The sequence below is a fragment of the Physella acuta genome, unplaced genomic scaffold (assembly GCF_028476545.2).
Source record: "Physella acuta isolate Inbredline_101_S28 unplaced genomic scaffold, ASM2847654v3 ptg000654l, whole genome shotgun sequence".
Classification (NCBI taxonomy): domain Eukaryota; kingdom Metazoa; phylum Mollusca; class Gastropoda; family Physidae; genus Physella; species Physella acuta.
This window is the reverse complement of record NW_026732173.1, coordinates 361441-387479: the sequence shown is the minus strand read 5'-3', so window position 1 is coordinate 387479 and position 26039 is coordinate 361441. Positions and strand designations below refer to the sequence as shown.

At 42.0% G+C, this 26039-nt stretch overlaps 1 protein-coding gene across 1 annotated transcript; it reads left to right on the top strand.

Annotated features, from left to right (window-relative positions):
• Positions 1–322: 322 nt before the first annotated feature.
• Positions 323–25433, top strand: LOC131948635 (metabotropic glutamate receptor 5; the record flags this gene model as incomplete). The annotated part of the gene is given in 8 exon segments (XM_059310248.1): positions 323–478; positions 1225–1351; positions 4965–5217; positions 6960–7092; positions 7889–8089; positions 9564–9746; positions 10757–10875; positions 23360–25433. Coding segments are annotated over 8 exon segments (2751 nt in total), but the record flags the coding sequence as incomplete, so codon positions are not given.
• Positions 25434–26039: the final 606 nt, after the last annotated feature.

Here is a 26039-nt window from a genome sequence, read left to right as displayed (position 1 = left end):
ACGGTGTGGTCGAAAGGTAGAACGTTTGGTTGCTTACCCGATAGTCTGGAGATCGGATCTCCGTCCGGATTTGAGATTGTAGGACATCCCTGAGTCCACCCAACTCTGATGAGTATCTGACTCACATTGGAGAAAGTATAGGTGGTTAGACAAAGTACTGACCACACCATCCCTTTATTTGCGGATGTCAAGAAACATGAACTCTACTTCATCTACCCTACGAATCACCAGTACTGAAAGTGGAGCTTAACTTTGACTTTCTCTTTGATCATCCTACAGGTACGAGATCCTGAACTACCAGCCTGTGATGAAGCAGGACGGCAACATATCGTACGAGTACGTCACCATAGGTCACTGGATCACCGGTAACCTGACCCTCAATACCAGCAACATGTATTGGCCCAGGTGGAGGGGGCGCAAGCCCGGGGAGAAGGTCCGCTCTATCTGTAGCGAGCCCTGCAAGTGGGGCCAGGTTAAGGTAAGTTTTGGGTGGGGTCGGGTTAAGGTAAGAGCTTGCGCTAGGTAGAGTTAAGGTATGTGTGTGGGGTTACAGTAAGAGTTTGAGTGAGGTGGAAAAGGGGGTTAGGTTACGTTTGTTAGAACTTTGATCTGCCTTAGACTTGATGAGTAATATTGACGCTAAGATTTTTTTAAAGGTATAATTGAAATGTATTTGAGTAATTACTTCATAAGAATCTAATTATAATTCATGTATATTGACTATTAGTGTAAACTAAATTAAGTAAAAAAAATGTTTGAAAAATAAAATATATTTTCGATAGCAGCTAAGATTACCTTTTATTATTGACTAATTAATGAGGTGACAGAAATTACCAGACAATGTGCATTATTGATTATCATCCCTTCTCCTCTATCTCCCTATCCCACCTCTTTTCCCTTCTGTCTCGCCTCCTTCACACCACCATCTTTATCCCACCTCCTCTACCCCACTACCTTACCCCACCACTTCTATCCCATTTATCCCATAATAATCCCACTAATAACACCTTCCTCACCCCGCCTCCTCTTCATCCACCCACATGTACCCCACACACTTGTACCCCACCTCCCCTACCCCACCTACCCGAACACCGTTATCCCATCCCACCTGTACACCAACTCCTCTAACCCCATTTACCCCACCCTATCCCAACTGTACCCCGCCTCCCTACCCCACCCCCTGAACCCCACCCTACCCCCCCCCCCCCCCCAACCTGCCCCCAGAAGGTGCACGGAGAGTCCGACTGCTGTTGGTTCTGTACCATGTGCCTGGAGAACGAGATCCTGACCAAGAACAACACGGAGTGTATGGCGTGCGCCATAGGGATGTGGCCAGACGCCAACAAAACAGGTACTTGGACCAGTTGTCATCATGTCTAGCCATTAGCCTGTATGGGAACACTTCAGAGGCGTAGCGAGAGGGGGGGGGTACATATGTCCCCGGGCGCCGACCTTAGGGGGCGCCAAAATGGGTTGGAAAAACAGATTAAAATGTCATTTTAGCTGCATTTTTGCATTATAGTTTCAGGGGGGTGAAAATCGAAAGTTTGAGGGGGGGGGGGGGTGCTAATCGAACGTATTTTGGGGGGGGGGGTGCAAATTGAAGGTTTGTACCCGGGCGCAGGGAATGGTCGCTACGCCTCTGGAACACTTTAAATCAGGACGTGATTCGACTTTTAACTTGCGATCAGAATTATGACACTTTTCTTAAAATTATGAGGGTTTTTTTTTCAATATAAAAGATGACACGGTGCGGTTGGGCGGTAGAGCGAATAACTGCTAAAACGAAAGTCTCGAGTCAAATCCAAGACTCACCTTTGGATAACCCTGAATCCAAAAAGCTCTGATGGGTGACTCTCCATTTAGGCGGAGGGGCATAGAACTGACCACACAATGTTCTCAGAGGTCGATGAAACATGCCTAATTGGCCGCAAGGTCTAACATGATCCAATTTAATTTTGTTTTACTATCTAAACAACTTACTGTTACTTCTATAGTTGCCAGACAAATGCACGTTGTCAAAACAAAAAGACCAATCGACAGGCAAAGAATAATTTAATTTAAACTAACATTTTGAATTAATTAATAGCGAAAACAATCTAAATAGATTGTTCTCAAATTATTTCCTTTAACGTGTACATCTAGTCTCATTCCGTGTATACATTTCAATCAACATTTATTTTTAAAAAGCAAAACTATTTTTCTGGGCACGTTCCAATTATCTAAAAAAAAAGTTGTAATTTTTTTTTTATTCTGTCGGCCGTTTGGGCAGTCGGCTTTCGGGCGATCGATCTAAGATGCCCCAGGCAGTCCAAATCGAGTGTGCTTTATCACACACATCCGGAAGTCGCCCTACAATTATTTACTCTTTAATATTGATAATCTTATTAATTTCATTGCCCGACGATTTCCGTAGGAGCAGAAGAAAGAAAAAAAATCCGTACCGTCTTGCGTGTAATACCGTATTTATTTTAATAAGTGCAATAAACCCGAGAGATGGGTTTTTTTTACGCTGTCAATATTTGTCTTCTCTACACGCGGTGATCTCGCTTCACATTGATCTGGCGTCAGGCTGATCTGGCGTCAGTGATTGATCTCGCGTCGAGGATCTTCGTGTGACACGTGTTATACATTTTACGTGCAGGGATCTCTAGTGTCCGTTGTAGATCGGGCTAAGTGCTCACGGTGCATGTTGTAGATTGTGTGGGGTGCTCATTAGTGCAAGTTGTAGATTGTACTGAGTGCTCACCAGTGCATGTTGTTGATTATGTGAAGAGCTATAGGTCAGCGTGTAGAAAATGTGGAGTGCTCAAACTACACTTTGTAGATAGTCTAGGGTGCTCACTAGTGCAATTATGTAGATCATAAGTGTATGAAGTGCTAACGGTGCATGTTGTAGATTGTGTGTGTGGGGTGCTCATTAGTGCATATTGTAGATTGTGTGAAGTTCTCCTATTGATACCGATGGCGTAAACCAACTCTTCTAGAAATGGATGTTAGGTCACCTGAAAGTTATTTTTTGAAACCAAACAATTTTTATTCGGCATGGCTATGTCATCTAAAGTGTTTTTTATTTTTTTTTTTTTATTTTTTATTTTACCAGATCAAAGCACAAAAAGACGATTTTTTTCAAAGTTTAATATTAATTAAATTGTGGGCAGTATCGATATTCGCTTTGTATGAAAACTTCCCATCTCATCCACCCTCAACTGTGAAAGATAAAGTATCTCCCCGACCATCAAAACGTACCTAGACACACAAAAATTTGTAGCTGCTGTGCTTCTTTATGGTATATCGCATCAGATCATCAATCTAACTTTAAATAATCCTATTTCTTATTGAAATACGTCGCGTCCCTCCTCACCCCCCCCCCCTACACACACACATATAAATAACGGTACCAACCATCGGCTTTTATCGAGGTAGGGTTGAAATGTATGGGTTAGTGTATGGGTCCGTTTGTGAACCTCGTTTTAACGTTAAAACGTTCGGGTCTAACTGACCGAGCCAACACAAAAAACACCGAGTCGGTAGAGGCCAAGACCTCACGTGCACAATGACGCAGCCCCGTGTATTGATTTAGCGGCCGTTTCATTGAAGACATTTATTTTCGGACCTGTTATAGTGTTGTTATTTTTTTTATTTTTTTAATTACGTTGTACAATACAAAACTTTTGAAAAAAAAACAACCATTGCCTTGTTTCTTAATCCCACGATTCTGAAAAGCTTTTTACAAAAGTGCAGTTGCTTGTTGAAAAATTTTTCAGAGGTCATTTGATCATTCCCGCCCCGCCCCCATTCCCTCACACACCCCTTCACAAACACACACACATACCTTCCATTTAAAGAGGACTGGTTTTTCACTCCCCTGCGTCTAGCCAAATCGAATGCACGTATTGAATTTAATAACTGACCAATGTACCAATCGGTTGAGTGGGAAGCAACGAAATTTTCTGTGTTTATAACAATAGATTTATCAGGGTACCTGTAGAAATATATAAAACTAAAGAGCTGCATAAATCTACGGGGTACTACCTGAAATTCGCGATTACGCTATTCAGGCTTAGCAAATCAGGTCTTCGATCGACCCCGTGCCACCCCCCCCCCCCCCCCACACACACACACACCCGCACATGCACACATCACACACATCCTAATACGATGATGAGATGCTGGCTTCAATTATTTGCTGACTATACTCGAATCTACATCATGGAGCCGATTGCCTTGATTAGGAGCTTTGCTGGTTAAAGAAGGGCGGGGGGGATTTGGAAACCTCTTGGCCAAGTTTAACGTAGGCCTACATGACTGCCGTTTCTAAACTGTGTACGCCCAACGTACTATTGCCGGGATAGAGTGGTCGAATGATAGATCTTATGGCTGCTAACCCGAGAGTAACGAGTTCGAATCCTGAACTCGAGTTTGTTAGACATCCCCGAGTCCACCCATCGTTAATGGGTACTTGACTCACTTAAGGGAAACTTTTAGCGGCTGGGTATAGTGCTGGTCACAGTATTCCCATGTATGCCGAGGTTAATGAAACAGATGAACTCTACTTTATCTGTCCCATTGGTCTTGGGCACGAACAGGAAAATATGATGATTATTATTAACGTAACTATCTTTTTCTTCTTCTTCGTTCTTAATTATTAGTGTTGAAGGGGATCGAGACTTTTGTTCTATCTAACTAGGTGGAATAATTTTGTTCAAATCTACTCTTGCAGTTTGTGAGAAGACCTATAATCAGTGTATCACCCCCCCCCCCCCCCCCCCCAAAAAAAAACAACAACATAAAGCATTGTTATTGATCTCGATATTTTTATAGTGTACTAATTCTCACTGTGTTCAATGTATCCCTTACAGGCTGTGAGAAGATCTCTAATCATTTCACGTCCAAGAGTTATCATTAACCCAACTGTTCTCAAAATGTACTAATTCTCACTCTGTTCAATTCATCCCACCCAGGCTGCGAAGAGATCCCGCGTTACTTCATCAGCTGGGTCGAGACCGGAGCTATCGTCTGCATCACCGTGGCCTGTCTGGGCATCTGCGTGACCCTGTGGGTGTTCGCCATCTTCATGAAGTACAACGACACGCCCATCGTCAAGGCGTCCACCCGAGAGCTCAGTTACATCATCCTGGTGGGGATCTGTCTGGCCTTCAGCTCAAACTTCTTCATCGTCGCCAAGCCGGCTAAGGAGTTTTGTTACCTCACAAGGTCTGTCTTTCTGTTTGTCTTCCTGTCTGTCTGTCTTTCTGTCTGTCTGTCTGTCTGTCTGTCTTCCTGTCTTCCTGTCTGTCTATATTCCTGTCTGTCTATATTCCTGTCTGTCTGTCTGTCTTTCTTCCTGTCTGTGTGTCTTCTTGTCTTCCTGTCTTCCTGTCTGTTTATCTTCCTGTTTTTCTGTCTTCCTGCTTTTCTGTCTTTCTGTCTGTCTTTCTTCCTGTCTTTCTAACTTTCTGTTTTCTTGATTTCCTGTATTTTCATTTCAATTCACAAGACCGCAATATAAAATAGGCTTTAGTAAATAAGTGTCCCATCGAGCAGATGAAGTAGAGTTCTTCTGTTTCTCTAACCTCGCTTGACGTGTAAAGAGATTGTGTGGTCCCCACATGTTCCCAGCTGCCTTAACTTTTCCCTACTTAAGTCGGGTACTCAGCGCGGCTGACTTGACTCAGCGACGTCCTACTTATTCCAGCTTGTGATTCGAACGCGTGACTTTCGGAATAGTAATAGAGTTCAACTAGATGTATTAAAGTTTACGTGTTAAAGTTAGACGCGTTTATGGATGTTAAACCGAGCGTTAGAAAGAAGAATAAATATTAAGTGAGTTGCAGCGTAGATTAGTGTTTACAAAATCTTAAGCAGAACAAAAACTGATAGGGTGAAGTAATAGGGAGGTAGAGATATTGGTTTTCAACATACACAAGTAAAGTTCCCTTTTCGATTTTCGAAAATGACATTCCGTGGGGCAAGGAAAATATAGTTCACCTGTTTCTGTGACCTCGGCATATTAAGGGCATATTATAGTGTGGTCCGCAATAAGCCGCCGTGACTATCCCTAACGTGAGTTATGTGTCCATAAGAGCTTAGTGTACTCAGAGACGTTCTAATGAATTAAACCCGGATACGATACATTAGAGTTAGCAGATTTTAAAGTTTCCGAACTAATCGTTAAGGAATACATATGTATTGAAGTATTTCATTCTACTTCAACTACCTTTTCTTTCATTAAGCCAGAAAGTTTATTTTACTTTTTTTTAACAAACTCCGCTTTATTTCTTTTGATAAAGTTTATATTTCCTTAAACATTTTATACTCTTAAAATTGTGTTTTTATTTTTATTTGTTCTTAAAAAAAACATTTACAACGAAATTAACTAGAAAAAAAAACCCATTAAATTGTATTACATTTTTTTAAGTCTGAAAAATCCCGTCTTGCATCTTACATTAATTCAACACCATCGAACATTCTCGAATTCCACTACACCCTGATAAATCCGAAAAACCCCAGACCATTTCAAGCCCTCTCTCCCTCCCATCATAGTTCTGAGGTCTGAGCTCTTGGCTCGGTAATTAGACTAATATGTTAACTCGTTACTTTAAAAAAAGGGAGAGAAGAGACGAAGAACAAAGTACCCCGGAGTAACCGGAAGTGTTCTCGAAAACCAAACAGACCGGCTTCTCAAGCAGGCTTAGCAGTTAACTAGGTCGGTAAAGCAAAGATAAAAACGGCAAACGCCAAATCGTCTCAATGGTAACGATGCGTTGCCATGGGAGACGGGATCTTCCGGTCAATACATAAATCTAGAAATATAAGGTTGAAGAATCTGTTTTAATTAAATATAACTCATTAGCAATTAAAATATAAATCTTTATTTTGTATATTGTATTTTCTAAATTGTGGTTAATATATTATCTTGTATTTAATTAACAATCTAACCAATCATTTCTCTGTAGGATTATACCCGGGTTAAGTTTTTCATTAATGTATGGGGCGCTGGTGACTCGGACCAATCGGATTGCGAGGATTCTGGAGGGCAGCAAGAGAATAATGACCAAAAAGCCTAGATTTATGAGCGCCACTGCTCAGGTATGCTCAATTTTTAAATCATTGTATCATCTTGCTTGTTTTATGATATTTTTATTTTGTTTAAAACAGTTTTTGATAAGTATTTCTGTTTTTAAATAGCTAGTTTTATTCGAATATGGTTTCAGCAGCTTTAACTTTCTAGAAATTTCTTTAAAAAAAAATAGTCATAGAAGAATTTCTTAAATACTTGGTTTTATAAAAAGAAAAAAATATTTTTAAAATTATATTTACATGAAACTTTTTTTTAGCCAACTTAAGTCAAGCCACTGCAATACTTGTTGTAGCAAGCCACCCTATTGTAAAATACATTGTATTCACTTTAAATTGTTTTGTCCGAATTTTGGCTTCTGAACTACTCATTATGAATTTTATTTCTATAAAAGTTGTTTTAGTTTTGGTCATGGTAGTTTCAGCTTACTTTTGCCTTCTCCGTCAACACTTATTTATAATTTGAAACTCCTTACTACGGGAATATAATAAATATAAATAAATGAGCATAGTTCTGAATATGGACTAACAGGATCGTGAAGTTTCGTTTTGTTTTGAGCTGCTCGCCATAAAAAAAATAGCTTTATGTAAAATTGTCGAATAATTATAATTATAATTTTTTTTCTTTTTTTTTTAACTTACTTAATTTTTTTTTTTTGCTTTCTGTTCTAAATTTCTTTTTCTTCTCTGGCTAAAATTTTGGTTTAGTTGTTTTTTTTTCTGATTAAAAAAAGTAATGAGTAATTGCTCTGATTGTCTGTTATTGTTTTTTTTTTATTTCCACTTTCACTTTGCCCTTCTCCTCTAGGTCGTCATTACCGGCATGATTATAGGCATCGAGTCGGCAGTCATCATCGGAATGTTGGTGTACGAGCCGGCAAATTCAACGCTCGATTTTCCGACCGTGCGGAAGGTGCGATTAATCTGCGATACTTCAACGCTGGGGATCGTCGTGCCGCTTGGATTCGATCTCGTGCTCATACTTCTATGCACGATCTACGCCGTGAAGGTAAGTGTACGGGTGAATAGGTTGAAAGGCAAGGCTGTATACGTCAATAGGCAACACGTTCGGACTTACCAAAGTTACAATAATTAAAGAATGTAGGGGTCGGCGTGGTCGAGTCGGTAAAGGTCATGGTTGCTAAACCGAAAAGTCTTGAGTTCTAATCCTAGGGCAGATGAGGATCGTTAGCTGGGGACAACCACTCTTCTAGGAGAGACAACTCCAAAATCAAACAACTGCTGCCTTGTAGTTCGTTCTTGGTTGGACAAAGGCTGTAGAAGCAAATCAAAAAAGGAAGCAGGCTGAAATCGGAGTCAATGGCTTCAATGGCGCATAACAAGTTGACACGTAATACTTAAATGTGTTCGAGGGGATCCCTTCCAACACTAAAATTAAGAACGAAGAAGAAGAAGATAGCTTGTATTGTGTCTACCAACACAATGTTCATTAATACTGTTATTTGGTTGATGGAAATTTAAAAGAAAGACATTTTTAAAAAATGTCAACACCCTACCATTGCAATTGTTCGGTTAAATGTGAGCAGGGCATCTTCGCTGAACTTTCCAGAGTTTATTCAGTTCTTATAGAAACCTGACTCTAGACGAAGAAAGAAAGAGAACTTAGGCATAATGCTGTCCTTACTTAAATTCAAATCAATCTCGTACAAAGGAATAGCACCAAGTATATTTGAAAACTTGCGTACATTAAATAACTTGAAAATCTAGTGGATTAAATGTCTGGAAATTCGTAATCTTTATATATAAACACCTTGCATTTAACTTTATATACCACTGGTTTAAATGTCAATTAAGCTCTACGAGAGAGTCCGGCTTTCAGTCTACTTTAAGCTCCCTACCACATCAGTATCTGTTCTTTACATCACTTGCTGGAGATATATTTGTCAGAGTTAGGTTTGTAATGCTACTGTAAGGCCCCCTATCCAATCATCAATCTGTTCTTTATATCCGACTAGACACGGAAATTGCCGGAGATAGGCTTGTCAGAGATAGGTTTGTTAGAGTTAGGTTTGTCAGAGATAAGTTTTTTAGAGTTAGGTTTGTCAGAGTTAGGTTTATCAGAGGTAAGTTTGTCAGAGTTAGGTTTGTTAGAGTTAGGTTTGTTAGAGTTAGGTTTGTAATGCTACTTTAAGGCTCCTACTGCGTCATTTTCTCCAACCTACCAGTGATAGGTTTTTAGAATAGAGGTTTGTCCGAGAAAGGTTTGTGAGGCCACTTTAGGGCCTCCTACTACATCATCAATCTGTTCTTTGCCCCCCCCCCCCCCCCCCACTAGACACGGAACTTACCAGAGATAGTTTTGTCAGTGATAGGTTTATCATATAGGTTTGTCAGAGATAGACTTGGCAGAGATAGGTTTATCACAGATAGGTTTATCACAGATAGGTTTATCATAAATAGGTTTGTAAGGCTACCTTAAGCCTCCCTACCTCATCATTAATTTGTCCTTTTCCCCCCACTAGACACGGAACTTGCCCGAGAACTTCAACGAGGCCAAGTTTATCGGCTTCACCATGTACTCGACCTGCGTCATCTGGCTGGGGTTCTTCCCCATATACTTCGCTGGGGAGAGTAAGGAGATCACCCTCAGCATATCCGTCTCCCTGAGTGCCGCCATCGCCTTGTTGCTGCTCTTTGGTCCTAAGGTGAGTACCCGTCGTCTGATTAAGGCTGTTGAGTGGTGAGTACCCGTCGTCTGATTAAGGCTGTTGAGTGGTGAGTACCTGTCGTCTTTGGTCCTAAGGTGAGTACCCGTCTTCTGATTAAGACTGTTGAGTGGTGAGTACCCGTCGTCTCATTAAGACTGTTGGTTGGTGGGCATTCGTCGTCTGATTAAGCTGTTGGTTAGTGAGTACTCGTCGTCAGTTTAAGACAGCTGTTGCTCAAGACGCTGCTCATATGAAAACAGTAAAAAGAAATGTAGACTTGACATATCCTTCGGGGAATTTTTTTTACAATTTAAGTTATCAGAATAGTGTTAATGATTTCTATTCAATACTTTTAAGCCGAAATAATTAAGCTAATGGCTTGTTACTGAAATAAAAACAAAGTTACCAATCAGGGCGATTGGATATAGCTTCATTTTGGTATTTCGGCAGTATATATAGACTATATATAAGTATTTTAGGCATAAATATATATATATATATTTATAGATAGATATATATTTATAGATAGATATATATTTATATATATATAGTTATTTATTTAGTTATTTATTTATATATGTATGTATGTTTGTATGCATACATATATGCAACTTAATGGGTGTACGCAGTGGCGTAGCGAGGTCGGGTGTCACCCGGTGCTGCACTTAATGGTGTCACCCCCAGAGGCGTAACGACCCTTCCCGGGGACAAACTTTCAAATTTTCCATTTGCACCCCGCCACCCCCCCCTCAAACTTTCGATTTGCACCCCCCCTCAAATTTTTCTCTATATATTTTGCTATTTTTTGCCTTGGTGTCATCCCTCTAAATGGTGTCACCCGGTGCGGAATCACCCCACGCCCCCCTCGCTACGCCTATGGGTGTACGTGTCACCAGTATGCTAATTACCTGGTGTAATTACCTGGTGTAATTAGCTGGTGTAAGCATGTGTACACGTGTGTTTAGTTAAAAATGTGTAGGCCTACGTACAGGTGTGTTGTTCCACAGGTGTATGTGATTGTGTGGGTGCCAGAAAAGAACACCCGGGGAGCGTTCACGACGTCCAGAGATGTCAGATGTCATATAGGGTCAAAGTCCATGACATCTGGTGACAGTATTGACATCAAGTAAGTTTTTAACTTTTATTTAACTTTTTTTTAAACATTATTTTCTTATATTTTTACCTTTATCAACGAAAAAAAATAATAGAAGATTTATCTTACTCAATTTGTTTTTTTTTAAACCTTTATAATTCTTTTTTTTAAAAAGTATTTTCCTCTATTTTTATCGACGAAAAAAAAAACAATGTAAGATTTATCTTACTCAAGTTTTTTTTTTTTTTTACCTTTTTTGCTTCGTATTTAATTTAAAAAGTATTTTCATCTATTTTTTATTTGTATCAACTAAAAATTGTCTTACTCTGAACGATGATTTAGAGATAGCCCATTGTGCAGTACATGGATGATAAACAGGCTATTAGCTTTTAAAAAGCTGTTTCTTGTACTATTTTTATCATCATTGTAACTGCGATTTAAATACCTTTTTAAAGTGTTCAGATTATATTTTTGTACAAGATTTTGACGATGTCCGATATTTATAGTTGTCTAGCCTACACTCGGCCAGTCGACTCGCCTTTTTTCTTGAGATGATCCCATCGTCTTTTTATCATTCAACCCCTCCGTCCTTCTACCATAGGACCCCCCCTGTCCGTAGCTAACTAGACGACCCCTCCGTCCTTCTAACATAGGACCCCCCTGTCCGTAGCTAACTAGACGACCCCTCCGTCCTTCTACCATAGGACCCCCCTGTCCGTAGCTAACTAGACGACCCCTCCGTCCTTCTACCATAGGACCCCCCTGTCCGTAGCTAACTAGACGACCCCTCCGTCCTTCTACCATAGGACCCCTCTGTCCGTAGCTAACTAGACGACCCCTCCGTCCTTCTAACATAGGACCCCCCTGTCCGTAGCTAACTAGTCGACCCCTACGTCCTTCTATCATAGGACCCCTCTGTCCGTAGCTAACTAGACGACCCCTCCGTCCTTCTAACATAGGACCCCCCTGTCCGTAGCTAACTAGACGATCCCTCCGTCCTTCTACCATAGGACCCCCCCTGTCCGTAGCTAACTAGACGACCCCTCCGTCTCTCTACCATAGGACCCCTCTGTCCGTAGCTAACTAGACGACCCCTCCGTCCATCTATCATACGACCCCTCTGTCCGTAGCTAACTAGACGACCCCTCCGTCCATCTATCATAGGACCCCCTTGTCCGTAGCTAACTAGACGACCCCTCCGTCCATCTATCATACGACCCCTCTGTCCGTAGCTAACTAGACGACCCCTTCGTCCTTCTATCATACGACCCCTCTGTCCGTAGCTAACTAGACGACCCCTTCGTCCATCTATCATAGAACCCCCTTGTCCGTAGCTAACTAGACGACCCCTCCGTCCATCTATCATAGGACCCCTCTGTCCGTAGCTAACAAGACGACCCCTCCGTCCATCTATCATAGGACCCCTCTGTCCGTAGCTAACTAGACGACCCCTCCGTCCTTCTACCATAAGACCCCTCTTTCCGTAGCTAACTAGACGACCCCTCCGTCCATCTATCATAGGACCCCTCTGTCCGTAGCTAACTAGACGACCCCTCCGTCCTTCTACCATAGGACCCCTCTGTCCGTAGCTAACTAGACGACCCCTTCGATCCTTCTACCATAGGCCCCTCTTTCCGTAGCTAACTAGACGACCCCTCCGTCAATCGACCAGACGACCCCCATCGTCCATCAACTAGGTGACCCCACCGTCCGTCTACATAATGACCCTACCTTCCTCAACAAGACGACCCCTTTATCCCTCTGAATGTTCGCTTCTTCTTTCTTCTACCAAACGACGACCACTTTCTTACATGAGACTCTACATCCGTCGTGTACCTTACGACCCCTCCGTCCTGTTACCTTACGACCCCTCCGTCCCTGTACCTTACGACCCCTCCGTCCTTGTAACTTACGACCCCTCCGTCCATGTACCTTACGACCCCTCCGTCCTTGTACCTTACGACCCCTCCGTCCTTGTACCTAACGACCCCTCCGTCCTTGTACCTTACGACCCCTCCGTCCATGTACCTTACGACCCCTCCGTCCTTGTACCTAACGACCCCTCCGTCCTTGTACCTGACGACCCCACCGTCCCTGTACCTTACGACCCCTCCGTCCTTGTACCTGACGACCCCTCCGTCCTTGTACCTGACAACCCCTCCGTCCCTTACCTGACCACCCCTCCGTCTGTTACCTGACGACCCCTCCGTCTCTTACCTGACGACTCCTCCGTCTCTTACATGACGACCCCTCTTTCTCTCTACCTGACGACCCTACATCCCTCGAAAAACGTGTGTCTTTTATCTTTGTATCAATTCTCCAACTCTCAACTTTCTCAATAAACTCTAACATTAAAATCACTGAACCAAAAACAATCCGAAAACACTGCCCACAATCCATCGCTAGCCCGTCAAGTCACACAACACAAGTTTTTTTTTCTTTCTAGCAATCAACTCACGCCGAGTTCAAGGTCTCGCTATAAAAATAGATGTATCAGACGATAAACGACCTTAGCCTACCGATATGTATCGAAATACCGTTAGAGTAAACTCGCGTCTAGAACTTATGCTTGACTAAAAATCTCGCCCCAGATATAAGTCGTAAGTTAGAGTTCCAGCACAGAAGTTATAAGAAAAAAAAATATGGCAGTACAATTATTAACAGTAGTGCTGGGTTTGGTCCATCCTTGTCAGATCTCTATGATTCGTGTCGCGGAAAATTTGAGAGGGGTTTGGTTCAAAGGAATACCTAGATAATTAACATTATTTTTGTGTTATAGAAATCAATTTCGGTGGAGTTATTGTCTGTATTTCATTTCGTTTAATAGTTTGGTTATTTTAAGAATATAAATACTTTGTGAAAAACTATAAAAAGAAATTCATTGAAAGCTAGATAATTAATTATTCCTAATTAATAATTCCTAATTTTCAAATTAACATAATGATCCCACACGGTATAATTGTAATATAGATGGATAAATAAAATGTCATTGATTGAAACTGAAACTAGTTACCATTTTGTTGGTAAGGGACTGAACTCTGGATGTGATGGGTAAGGGACGGAACTCTGGATGTGATGGGTAAGGGACGGAACTCTGGATGTGATGGGTAAGGGACGGAACTCAGGATGTGATGGGTAAGGGACGGAACTCTGGATGTGATGGGTAAGGGACGGAACTCTGGATGTGATGGGTAAGGGACGGAACTCTGGATGTGATGGGTAAGGGACGGAACTCTGGATGTGATGGGTAAGGGACGGAACTCTGGATGTGATGGGTAAGGGACGGAACTCTGGATGTGATGGGTAAGGGACGGAACTCTGGATGTGATGGGTAAGGGACAGAACTCTGGTTGTAATATAAGGGACAGAACTCTGGTTGTAATATAAGGGACGGAACTCTGGATGTGATGGGTAAGGGACAGAACTCTGGTTGTAATATAAGGGACAGAACTCTGGTTGTAATATAAGGGACAGAACTCTGGTTGTAATATAAGGGACGGAACTCTGGTTGTAATATGAGGGACGGAACTCTGGTTGTAATATAAGGGACGGAACTCTGGTTGTAATATAAGGGACGGAACTCTGGTTGTAATATAAGGGACGGAACTCTGGTTGTAATATAAGGGACGGAACTCTGGTTGTAATATAAGGGACGGAACTCTGGTTGTAATATAAGGGACGGAACTCTGGTTGTAATATAAGGGACGGAACTCTGGTTGTAATATAAGGGACAGAACTCTGGTTGTAATATAAGGGACAGAACTCTGGTTGTAATATAAGGGAACGGAACTCTGGTTGTAATATAAGGGACAGAACTCTGGTTGTAATATAAGGGACGGAACTCTGGTTGTAATATAAGGGACGGAACTCTGGTTGTAATATAAGGGACAGAACTCTGGTTGTAATATAAGGGACAGAACTCTGGTTGTAATATAAGGGTGGGAACTCTGGTTGTAATATAAGGGACAGAACTCTGGTTGTAATATAAGGGACAGAACTCTGGTTGTAATATAAGGGACTGAACTCTGGTTGTGATTGGTAAAGGACGGAACTCTGGTTGTAATATAAGGGACAGAACTATGGTTGTAATATAAGGGACAGAACTCTGGTTGTAATATAAGGGACTGAACTCTGGTTGTAATATAAGGGACAGAACTCTGGTTGGGATTGGTAAAGGACGGAACTCTGGTTGTAATATAAGGGACAGAACTCTGGTTGTAATATAAGGGACTGAACTCTGGTTGTAATATAAGGGACAGAACTCTGGTTGGGATTGGTAAAGGACGGAACTCTGGTTGTAATATAAGGGACAAAACTCTGGTTGTAATATAAGGGACGGAACTCTGGATTTCATGGGTAAGGGACGGAACTCTCGGTGTGCTAAAGATTTTATTAGCCTTTGAGCGTGATTTTAAAATATATGAAATATTTGAAATCAAGATAATCATGTTTAAACAATATAAAGGAGCTTCAAAATATTTCAGTAAAACATAATGCAACTAGGAAAAACATTTCTACTTTCTACACACCACTTTCTCCTTCCTACTTTAGTCTTTCTAATTTCTACTTTCTACTTTCTATATTCTACTTTCTACACTCTACTTTCTACACTCTACTTTCTACACTCTACTTTCTTCACTCTACTTTCTACTTTCAACACTCTACTTTTTACACTCTACTTTCTACATTCTACTATCTTCACTCTACTTTCTACTTTCAACACTTTACTTTTCACACTCTACTTTTCACACTCTACTTTCTACACTCTACTTTCTCCTTTCTACCCACTACTTTCCACTCTCGACTTTCCACACTCTACTTTCTTCACTTACTCTCCACGATGTAAATTTTAGACTCTAATTTCCCCACTATTTTTAACTATCTACTTTCTACAATCTAGTTTCTACACTCTACTTTACACTCTACTTTCAACTCTCTAGTTTTAACTCTCTATTTTCTACACTCTTATTTCCTCTCTATACTTTCTATACTTCCTCCCATGTTATCTCTCTTTCTCTCTCTCTCTCTTCCCTTACCCCTCGCCCCATACAATTCCCTCTACATCTCATTACGCCATATATAATAGAAAGATTTCATTTAATCAAACACACCCCTAAAAAAATTCTATACGGTACGGCACTGACCACGATGGTGAGGTCAGCCGAAAATACAAAATGCCTGGCCGCAAAAGGCGACCCCGTGTCTATGGGGCTATCTGATTAAAGCTCAGCTAAGGGGCCACAACTCCCAGTCTTAAAGCCCAGCTAAGGGCCTCAACTCTCAATGTTAAAGAAATTAGGGGGTAGACGCGTGAACCATTCAAAGGGCGACTACTGACGCGGTCGTCAAATAATGAGTTGTAGAGAGATGGCGTTGATTAGCGGCCATCTTTTATTGAACTTCTTGTCAATGGTGCCGTGGATTCTCAAAATGTTCAAGACAGTGGGATCTTAGTGTAAAATAATCATTTAAAAAATATGGATTCCTTATAGTTGGGTAACTGACTAAATAATCTACATTTGGTTCTTTCATAAAACAAAAATAATAAATGATGAACTGAATTGTTTTAATGGTTGGGTGATAGAACGCTTGACTTCTAACCCACAATCCCCGAGTTCAAACCCCCGGGCAGATGAGACTCGTTAGATGGCGACAGCAACCCATCTAGGAGAGACAACTCCGAAATCAAACAATCCCTTAGGCGATAGGGTCGACTACTCTATTTTCCTTTAAACAGCTTCTGCAATAGAGGCTGGTACCAAACGTATTGCTTAGCATTTCTTTGGACTATTCAGGCAAAGTTCTAGACAGGGATTACGATGCATGGGCATCATGTCATGTCATGTTTGCCTGTCGTCCCTACTGGGACATAGGCCGCTGACAAGAGCTTTCCAGACGTCTCTGTCCAGGGCTAGTCTCTCCAACTGTCCCCAGGTGTATCCAATCTTCTTGGTGTCTTCTTCCAGGTCACGTCTCCAGGTCTTTCTTGGTCTGCCTCTCTTCCTCCTGCCTTGTGGATTCCAGGTGAGGGCCTGTCTTGTTATGCTGGATACAGGCTTCCTGAGTGTGTGGCCAATCCATTTCCATTTTCTCTGGAGGATCTCTACTTCCACTGGCAGTTGATTTGTCCGTTGCCATAGAACATCATTTCTGATGGTTTTAGGCCAGCGAATTCGCAGGATCTTTCTGAGACATGCGTTTATAAATGATTGTATTTTCTTCTTATTTATAGCAGTTATTCTCCATGTCTCGGCTCCATAGAGTAAAACAGGTTTTACTAGTGTGTTGAAGATCCGGATTTTTATTCTAAGGGTTAAATCTCCCGAACCCCAAACATTTTTTAGTTGGTTGAAGACTGCTCTTGCCTTACCCGTCCTTATTTTTATGTCTGCTTCTGTCCCACCCTGCTTATCAACAATACTTCCAAGGTAGGTGAATCTATCCACTTCTTCTAGGGCTTCTTCTGCCAGTGTTATAGGGTTGTTGTTTGATGCATTGACTTTGAGAACTTTACTTTTCCCTCTGATGCATGGGCAACCCATTGTATAATGGCTTAGGATTTCACTTCTCTGTGTGTATCCATTATCTCCAGTTAAAGATGATATATGTGTACACATTATTTGACACTGGCGTCCCTGAGTCTAGTCAGCTCTAATGGGTACCTAACTCACACTGGGGAAAATAAAGGCGACTGTGCAAAGTGCTGACCGCATTATCCCTTCATGTGCCGAGGCTAAGAAACCTATGAACTCTACTTCATCTGCCCAATGGATCGCTAGGTCAAAAGAGAGATCTTTACTTTACTTATTTGACACTGATCTACAACTTACCTACATTGAGATTTGTTGTGTTAAACTACCGATGTGTGTATGTATAGCAACCAACCCCCCTTTGACAAGATATTTTTAGAAAGACTAGCAGCCACACGTATTTCGACGTTGAGGCGCGTAAATTAGTTTGTGGAGAGGACTAAAGGAAGTGACACGCCATAACCGGTTTAGAGTTATCCCCCCCCCCCTCTAATAACCCGGTTAGTGTTAGTCCCTGTCAGGGGACAAATTGTCCCCACAAATGGAGTCTTGAGTTTTCGGAGGGAGGAAGAGGAGTTCTCTTTGTGCGTGAATTACCTTGCGTAATTGTGTTAATGCTATGGTGTGTGTAGGGAAGAAGCTTTTAACTTCTATACAGGCTATCGTTAATTATTTTAATTATAATTTTACCCAAATTGATTTTAGGGGAATATTAAATTAATTAAGGAACATACTGGGATAGTCTATACATGATAAAAGGGAAAACACGTGTGTGTCAGAGAATTATGCCCTTAGCGTACTGGGAACATCCAATAATAAGACGAAGTTTGTTTTCTAGACGAGTATGCTGTATGTAAACTGCGATAGTTGGTGTAGTTTTCGTGATTTTATAATGAAAGCATGCTAGTAAATGTCCATAGGAGGTTCTGTTATCATCTAGTGCAGACATAGGGTACTAAGGGTGAATTGTGAATGGTACAGAGTGCCACTAGCCCTCGTCAGGGGAGTTGATACTAGGGAACTTAGTAGGAACTTAGAGGAGTGAGACTGACACAAGGGAACTTAGTGGGAACTTAGAGGGGTGCGATTGACATTAGGAAACTTAGTAGGAACTTGAAGATAAGACTGATATAATAGCTTACCATGGAGACAATGGAATTAGTAACACAGGGAACGTATGAGGGTACTTGATGGGGATCTTAGGGAACTTACTCTGGAACATTTAGACATTGTGGAGATTATAAGACACTTATTTATACGAAGAAAGTCTGGGGCGTTTTATCCAAAAAGAAAAGCTGTTTTAGATTCTATTGGTCGATTGGTTGATATTTTATCTTAGCACCTTCTCCTGTTTTACATGAAATTTATTTTATGTTTGTATCCGTCTAGCTGGGAATTTCCGATGATATAAATAGATTAGCTTATTTTTCCATTTCAAGACAACGTCAGAGAAGAACTATAAATAGCATCTTTGCTGAGGACTGTGGGGTGGACTCCAGCAGAGATGTCTGATGGAGTGGGGGGGGGGGGGGGGGGGTCCGGACTATGAGTGGGTGAAAAAATATTAGGGGGGGGGGGGGGAGGTTCTTTCACTGTGAATACTACAAATAGTTTAACCATATGCGTATTATTAATTTACAGCAACGTGATTCTAAGTTGCGAAAACAATTTGTTAGAACGAGATTATCAAAGTAGCTTTACTATCATTCCTCTATATTTAAGTCCTATATGCTCTACTTGTAATGTGTCAAACACGGTTAACCGACGATTATAGTTCTGTGCCATTAGATTTCATTGTATCGACAATGAAGACATGTCTTATCACGTGACTAAATATGAGATCCACTGATCTATAAAAACTTGTGTTGGTATTGGATAGTATAAATATGTTACGGGTCATTGGTAGGGCGGGATGGAACAGTCTAGAAGTCAACGGGCGGGGTTGTTTCTAGAGTTTAACCCCGTGTGTTTGTGTATTATTTATTTGTTAATTTTTTGTGTGTATTGTACTAGGATATATTTAGAATGTGTAGTACCCACTGCAAATAAGACTTAATAAGACTTCTTCTTCTTTGTTCTTAATTTTAGTTTTAAAAGGTATTCCCTTCATCACAATTAAGTATACGTGTCAACTGGTTATGCGCCATTTAGGCTATCGAGCCTCATATTTCCCGGGATTCGAACTCGGTTCAGCAACCATGAGCTTTACCGACCCTACCAGGCCGACCAAATAGGACTAAAACTGGTAGCATTTGTTGAAGTGAATGAAAGCGAGTTGTAACAACATCTCTACAATTGGATGCTGAAAACTACTTCATCTTCTGACGATTTAAATGCCAATGCTGAAAATGATCATGGGTTGTCTTTAAATCAGTCCAACCTTAGTGCTTTATAGACGACAACTCGGTGTTCTTTATACAATATTGAACAAAATGTCTTATCTGTGAATTCGATACTCTACTATTCAACTACCCTAGAGGAATTTCAATACAATAAATGCATTACATCTCGGTTCTTTATGGAGGCACCGAACCCCACCAGTTTTATACGTGCATTCATCGAACCCTTCTTGATAGTTCAATCGTCCGCACTGACAAAATCCCATCTTGAATCAAATGAGTCAGGGTGTGTGTCTTAACCTCCGCTGAATCCCTAAAATTGACCCACCGAACCCTGCGGTTCGGTCGAACCCAGGTTAAGAACTACTGCTTCACATGATGTAGATGGTTTTTTTTTTCTCACCTAAGCATCAACACCAACAGCGTAGATTAAATTTTACTGCATTATGCCACACAAGCCCTCACACACACACCCACTCTCCTCTCCACCCCTTCTTTCTAAGATAACGTTTCTTAAAACGGATAAGTTACGGATGAATAAACCCTAAATAGATTTTTTTTTTCCCTGGCCAGCGATTTCAAGGCGACTCGCCGTAGCGATACATTAAGAGCACAGAATTTCTTGTGGCCTTGCCTTCTTTTGATTTAAAGTCGTGTTTTTGTTTTTTTTTTGGAGAGTAATGCGTTTTGATAGCATCGAACCGAGTTTATGAAAACGTTTAAATATCGTATAGTGTGACAAACTGCGAGTTGGGTGTCTTTGGCTTTATAGTTTTTATAACCTCGAATATAAATAAACTCAATGCGTTTAAAAATCAGGGATCCTCAAACCGATACTGGTAGTAATAAATCGTCCCAATGATTACACATTTTGTAAGTGTTGGAGTATATCTTATTGAAACATTGGGACGGGCATGGTCGTATTGTAGAGCGTTTGACTGCTAACCCGAAAGTCTCGAGTTCGGATCCTGGGCTCGAGGCCGTAAAACGTCCATCAGCTCTGATTGGTACCTTACTCACGTTAGGGAAAGTAAAGACAGCTATACATAGTGCTGGCCACACTATCCCTTCATATGTCGAGGTCACTGAAACAGGTGAACTCTCCTGTCCTTAAGTTAAAAATCTACTTCTATACTTTTATATTGAAACATGTTTGTTTGGATTCCCTTTGTTTAAATACAGCAAGCTAAGCAGCGGCTGTTTGACACGAAATCGATTTGAGACGCTCCATTGCCCGTTACTCATGCAAGAGCTACGGGCCGCTACTAGTAGATCTGAAACTCTTCAGTGCCAGTCATGACAAAAGGCTGTGAGCTGCTCACTACTAGTCCTCTATCCCCTGGCCATTTTTATTACAGCACTCAGATGAAGCATACACAAGCCCCTGTTGCTTTTGAAGTAGATCAAAATATTCCATTCATTTCCCCTCCACTCCTCCTTTACCCATATCTTGTATGTAAACAAAAGATTATTTGTTCGACCATCAAAATAGTCTCTTAACAATTTCCTCTGTAACAAATGTTAGAAGACAATTGAGAAAAGTAAATAGGCTCCAACTCCACGTAAAAATGAACCTGGATCAAGAAGTTTTTCTTAACAAAGCAATACAACCAGTTCCAACCCAAAAACGCCAATTAAGTTATTATAAAAGACTACTCCTTAAAATGTTGTTTTCATCAGATTTCATAATTAAAAAGGAGAAACATGCCTCGTTAGAATAATTAATTACTGGGTCAGAGAGGTACATCAAATCAAAAGACAAATGTTTTTTTTTATTTCGCATCGCGTAATAAAATGATCAGTTCTGGTATCAGCGCTTTATATGACCAAAAGCGCGAGCCACAATGACCAAAGCGCGAGCCACAATGACCAAAAGCGCGAGCCACAATGACCAAAAGCGCGAGCCACAATGACCAAAAGCGCGAGCCACAATGACCAAAAGCGCGAACCACAATGAGCAAAAGTGCGAACCACACTAACCATTAACCAACAGCGAGAGTTAAAATGACCAACTCAGGTACCCACGATGACCAACTCAGCTAGCCGACTAACCAACTTATCCAACCACAATGACCAACTCACCTAGCGGACTAACCAACTCAGCTAGCCACAATGACTAACTCAGCTAGCCACAATGACCAACTCAGTCGACCACAATGATCAACTCAGCTAGCCACAACGACCAACTAGCCGACTAACCAACTCAGCTAGCGACAATGACCAACTCACCTATCCGACTACCCAACTCAGCTAGCCACAATGACCAACTAGCCGACTAACCAACTCAGCTAGCCACAATGACCAACTAGCCGACTAACCAACTCAGCTAGCCACGATGACCAACTCAGCTACCCACAATGACCAACTCAGCTAGCCACAATGACCAACTAGCCGACTAACCAACTCAGCTAGCCACAATGACCAACTAGCCGACTAACCAACTCAGCTAGCCACAATGACCAACTAGCCGACTAACCAACTCAGCTAGCCACAATGACCAACTCAGCTACCCACAATGACCAACTCAGCTAGCCACAATGACCAACTAGCCGACTAACCAACTCAGCTAGCCACAATGACCAACTAGCCGACTAACCAACTCAGCTAGCCACAATGACCAACTCAGCTAGCCACTATGACCAACTCATCCAACCACAATGACCAACTCAGTCGACCACAATGACCAACTAGCCGACTAACCAACTCAGCTAGCCACAATGACCAACTAGCCGACTAACCAACTCAGCTAGCCACAATGACCAACTCAGCTAGCCACAATGACCAACTCATCCAACCACAATGACCAACTCAGTCGACCACAATGACCATCTAGCCGACTAACCAACGACCCCTTCTCTAATCAACAGAGAGAGCAGCACCTATGATAATCTCTTCAAGTCTGACAAAGGTCATGGCCGGAACTGGAAGCAAAAATCCCTGGATGAAAAACGGTTAAGGTGAAGGTCGCTCCAAGCCTATAATTAAAACGCTGATGAAGACGGTTTTTATTTCAAAATTTATCTTGGCGTGTATTTCCAATTTTACAATTTTTGACAAATAATTTAAAATTAGGCTGATTAGCCGAGTTCATTGCTTTTAAATATACTCTATGCCTATCAATTTTTTTTCCTAATCGCTATGATATTTGTGAACTGGTTGTGTTGCTGTTCGTTTGTAGCTTCTATTTCGTGAACGTTGCTTACTTGGTATAGGGGCGGGGGAAGGGGGGGATACTTTCAATTACTAATAATATGGAGGGGGTGGAAGAAAACTTCAATAATAATGCAACTACTAAGGTTAATTGTTTTAGCCGAAGTTGACTCCCAATTTTAGCGTAGTACCAAATTGATATTAAAACCTTAAAATTTATTTTTGAAGAACAACAAATCCAATCAAAACATTGAATCTGAAAGAACCCGTGAATTTTTAAAGAAGCATATAATATTAAGTTTTGTTTATATTTATTTTTAATAAACAAAATATGTTCATAGTAATATTTAGAACAATTTTTGGATTAATAAGTCTTTGTAATTCATCTTAACTCAAATTTACCCTACACTTTCAGATTTGTAATTCATCTTAACTCAAATTCACCCTACACTTTCAGATTTGTAATTCATCTTAACTCTGATTCCCCTGCTCTTTCAGATTCGTAATGCAAAGATCAGGGCCGACGGACGGGGAAACCCCGTACACCAACCACGGGGTTCTGCCCAACCACCGCGGCATCAAGAGCTCCCTCGTCCACAGGGACAACTCCAGCGACAGCACCAAGACGGAGTTAACTCCCGTCTCCTCCCTGAGCTACCCCGACAAAGACCGGCTCTGTCCCAAAGACGCTGCGAACGTGGAAGCGATTCGTCAGAATCTGGCGCGGGATTTCCCGATGCACGGGAACAAAAAACAAGCACCGCTTCGGCCGGGGTCTCCGGCGGAGAGAGAAAAACACCGGATACACACCGTGGAGCAGATTGATCTAGACGAGATTTTAAACGTGCGGGTAAAAGTCTGCAAGCCGCGAGATTTCAGAAAATCTTTGTCTTCGACTTGCGTTTCCACCTGCCCGAAGACTAAAAACGCACAGGTGCAAACTAGCGAGGACCTGTCTATGAATCTACTACCACCTTTACGGAAAAGGTGCGTCTCTAACAATAAAAACAAACTTGAGAGATCAGTAGCGGTGGAGGACACGATCGCACCTTTAACTTCAAAACCTCAAAGCGCATGCGCGCTGAGATACCCGTCACCCGTGTACCCACGGGCGTACCTGAAATCTCCCTTCTCCTCCCCCCAGCACGCTGACCACCCGCTTATTCCGTCCGATTTCTCAGACTCGTGTCCGCTCGTATCACGCTCCCATTACGAACGCCGAGGTCTTTGCTCACTGCCCGACCTCGACCTTCAAGAATCATCTTCCTTGCTCGCGCACTACACCGACCATCATTCTTTCCGGCGCCGGAGCCATCAACATCCGGATGTCGGTGTCGCCGGTCATCGGAACCGAGAACACGTTGAGTACTGCCAGACGCTGACGGACAAAAATTTTAACTCACGCTCGCCGCAAACGTCAACGTCCAGACTACTCACCCCGTCCGCTTCGTCGGATTTAAGTTTTCTCGAAGGGATCGAAGCTTTTGAAAACAGCATCAGCACGTCGTATTCCGAACCCCGGAAATCGCCGAACAAACCGAAGCACAACTTACCGGAAACCGGGATTTCCCCGTCTAGTCAGCATGCGAACAACGGCGCCAAATGGTGTTACAGCAAATCTGACCCCAGCACGACCTCGACCTTGTCATTGACCCGTGAGGATAGCTACAGCTCAACCACTGCCAGCACCGCCTCTTCCTCGTTCACACTTCCTCCCTTTCTCACCAGCACCGACAGCTACAACAGCGAACTGACGCTGGGCGAGTCAGACGACGACCCTCCCAAGGTCGACCACCCTCCCGCCGACTACCCTCCCAATAGCGACCACCTCCACGCCCTCGCCAATACCCTCTCGGCAGATGAAGACGACGAAGAGCTAGTCAACATTCACAAAAACGTCATGACCCCGCTCATGGGAAACAACCTACCCCAGGAAAACGGCGTCGTTGACGAGACCCCGTTTATCTCGCTTGAAGCTTTAAACCAGGAAGAAAGCGAAGTTTTAGAATTCCACCGTTATCTCGAAGACCACGGGGTCAAACTTGACCTTTCCACTGTCCAGTCTAGTGACGTTTAACACATGTACTTACCATACTATATTAGTATGCCCAACTCTACATTGTGCCATAAATGAAAAAAAAATTATACTTCTAGAACAATCCTATTTGCTCACTGCTACTACTTATTCACGTTACTGTATATTGTTATTTTATATAAATGTATGTAGTTGTGTTTCTAACTTTTATAGCTTTTATCTCATACATCTGTCTCATACACCTCAAATTTCAAAAGATTTACCTAACAACCTTCTCCAACATCATCCTAACCCAACCGCCTACCACCCACCTACCACACACCAAACTAACTCAGCGAAAATCTATCAACACTTACCAGACCATAAACCAACCCCCTACCAACTACTTACCAAACCATATACCAACCCTCTTACCAGCAATCTACCAAACGATATACCAACCCTTTACCAACAACCTACCAGACCAAATACCAACGCCCTTACCAAACCATAAACCAACCCCCTTACGAAATACGTACCAAAACCATACACAAGCCCCCTTACCAAAACATATACCAGTCCCCTAACCAAACCACATTCCAACCCCCTTACCAACTACTTACCAAACCATAGACAAACCCCATACCAAACCATATACCAACCCCCTTACCAAACCATATACCAACCCTTACCCAACAACCTACCAAACCATATACCAACCACCTTACTAAACCATATACCAGCCCCCTAACCAAACCACATTCCAACCCCCTTACCAACTACTTACCAAACCATAGACAAACCCCCTTACCAAACCATAGACAAACCCCTTACCAAACCATAAACCAACCCCCTTACGAAATACGTACCAAAACCATACACAAACCCCCTTACCCAACCATATACCAACCCTTTACCAGCAACCTTCCAAACCATAAACCAACCCCCTTACGAAATACGTACCAAAACCATACACAAACCCCCTTACCAAACCTTGTACCAACCACCTTACCAAACCACATTCCAAACCCCTTACCAACTGCGTACCAAACCATGCACAAACCCCCTTACCCAACCATATAACAACCTTTTACCAGCAACCTACCAAACCATAAACCCTTACCAAATACGTACCAAAACCATACACACGCCCCCTTACCCAAC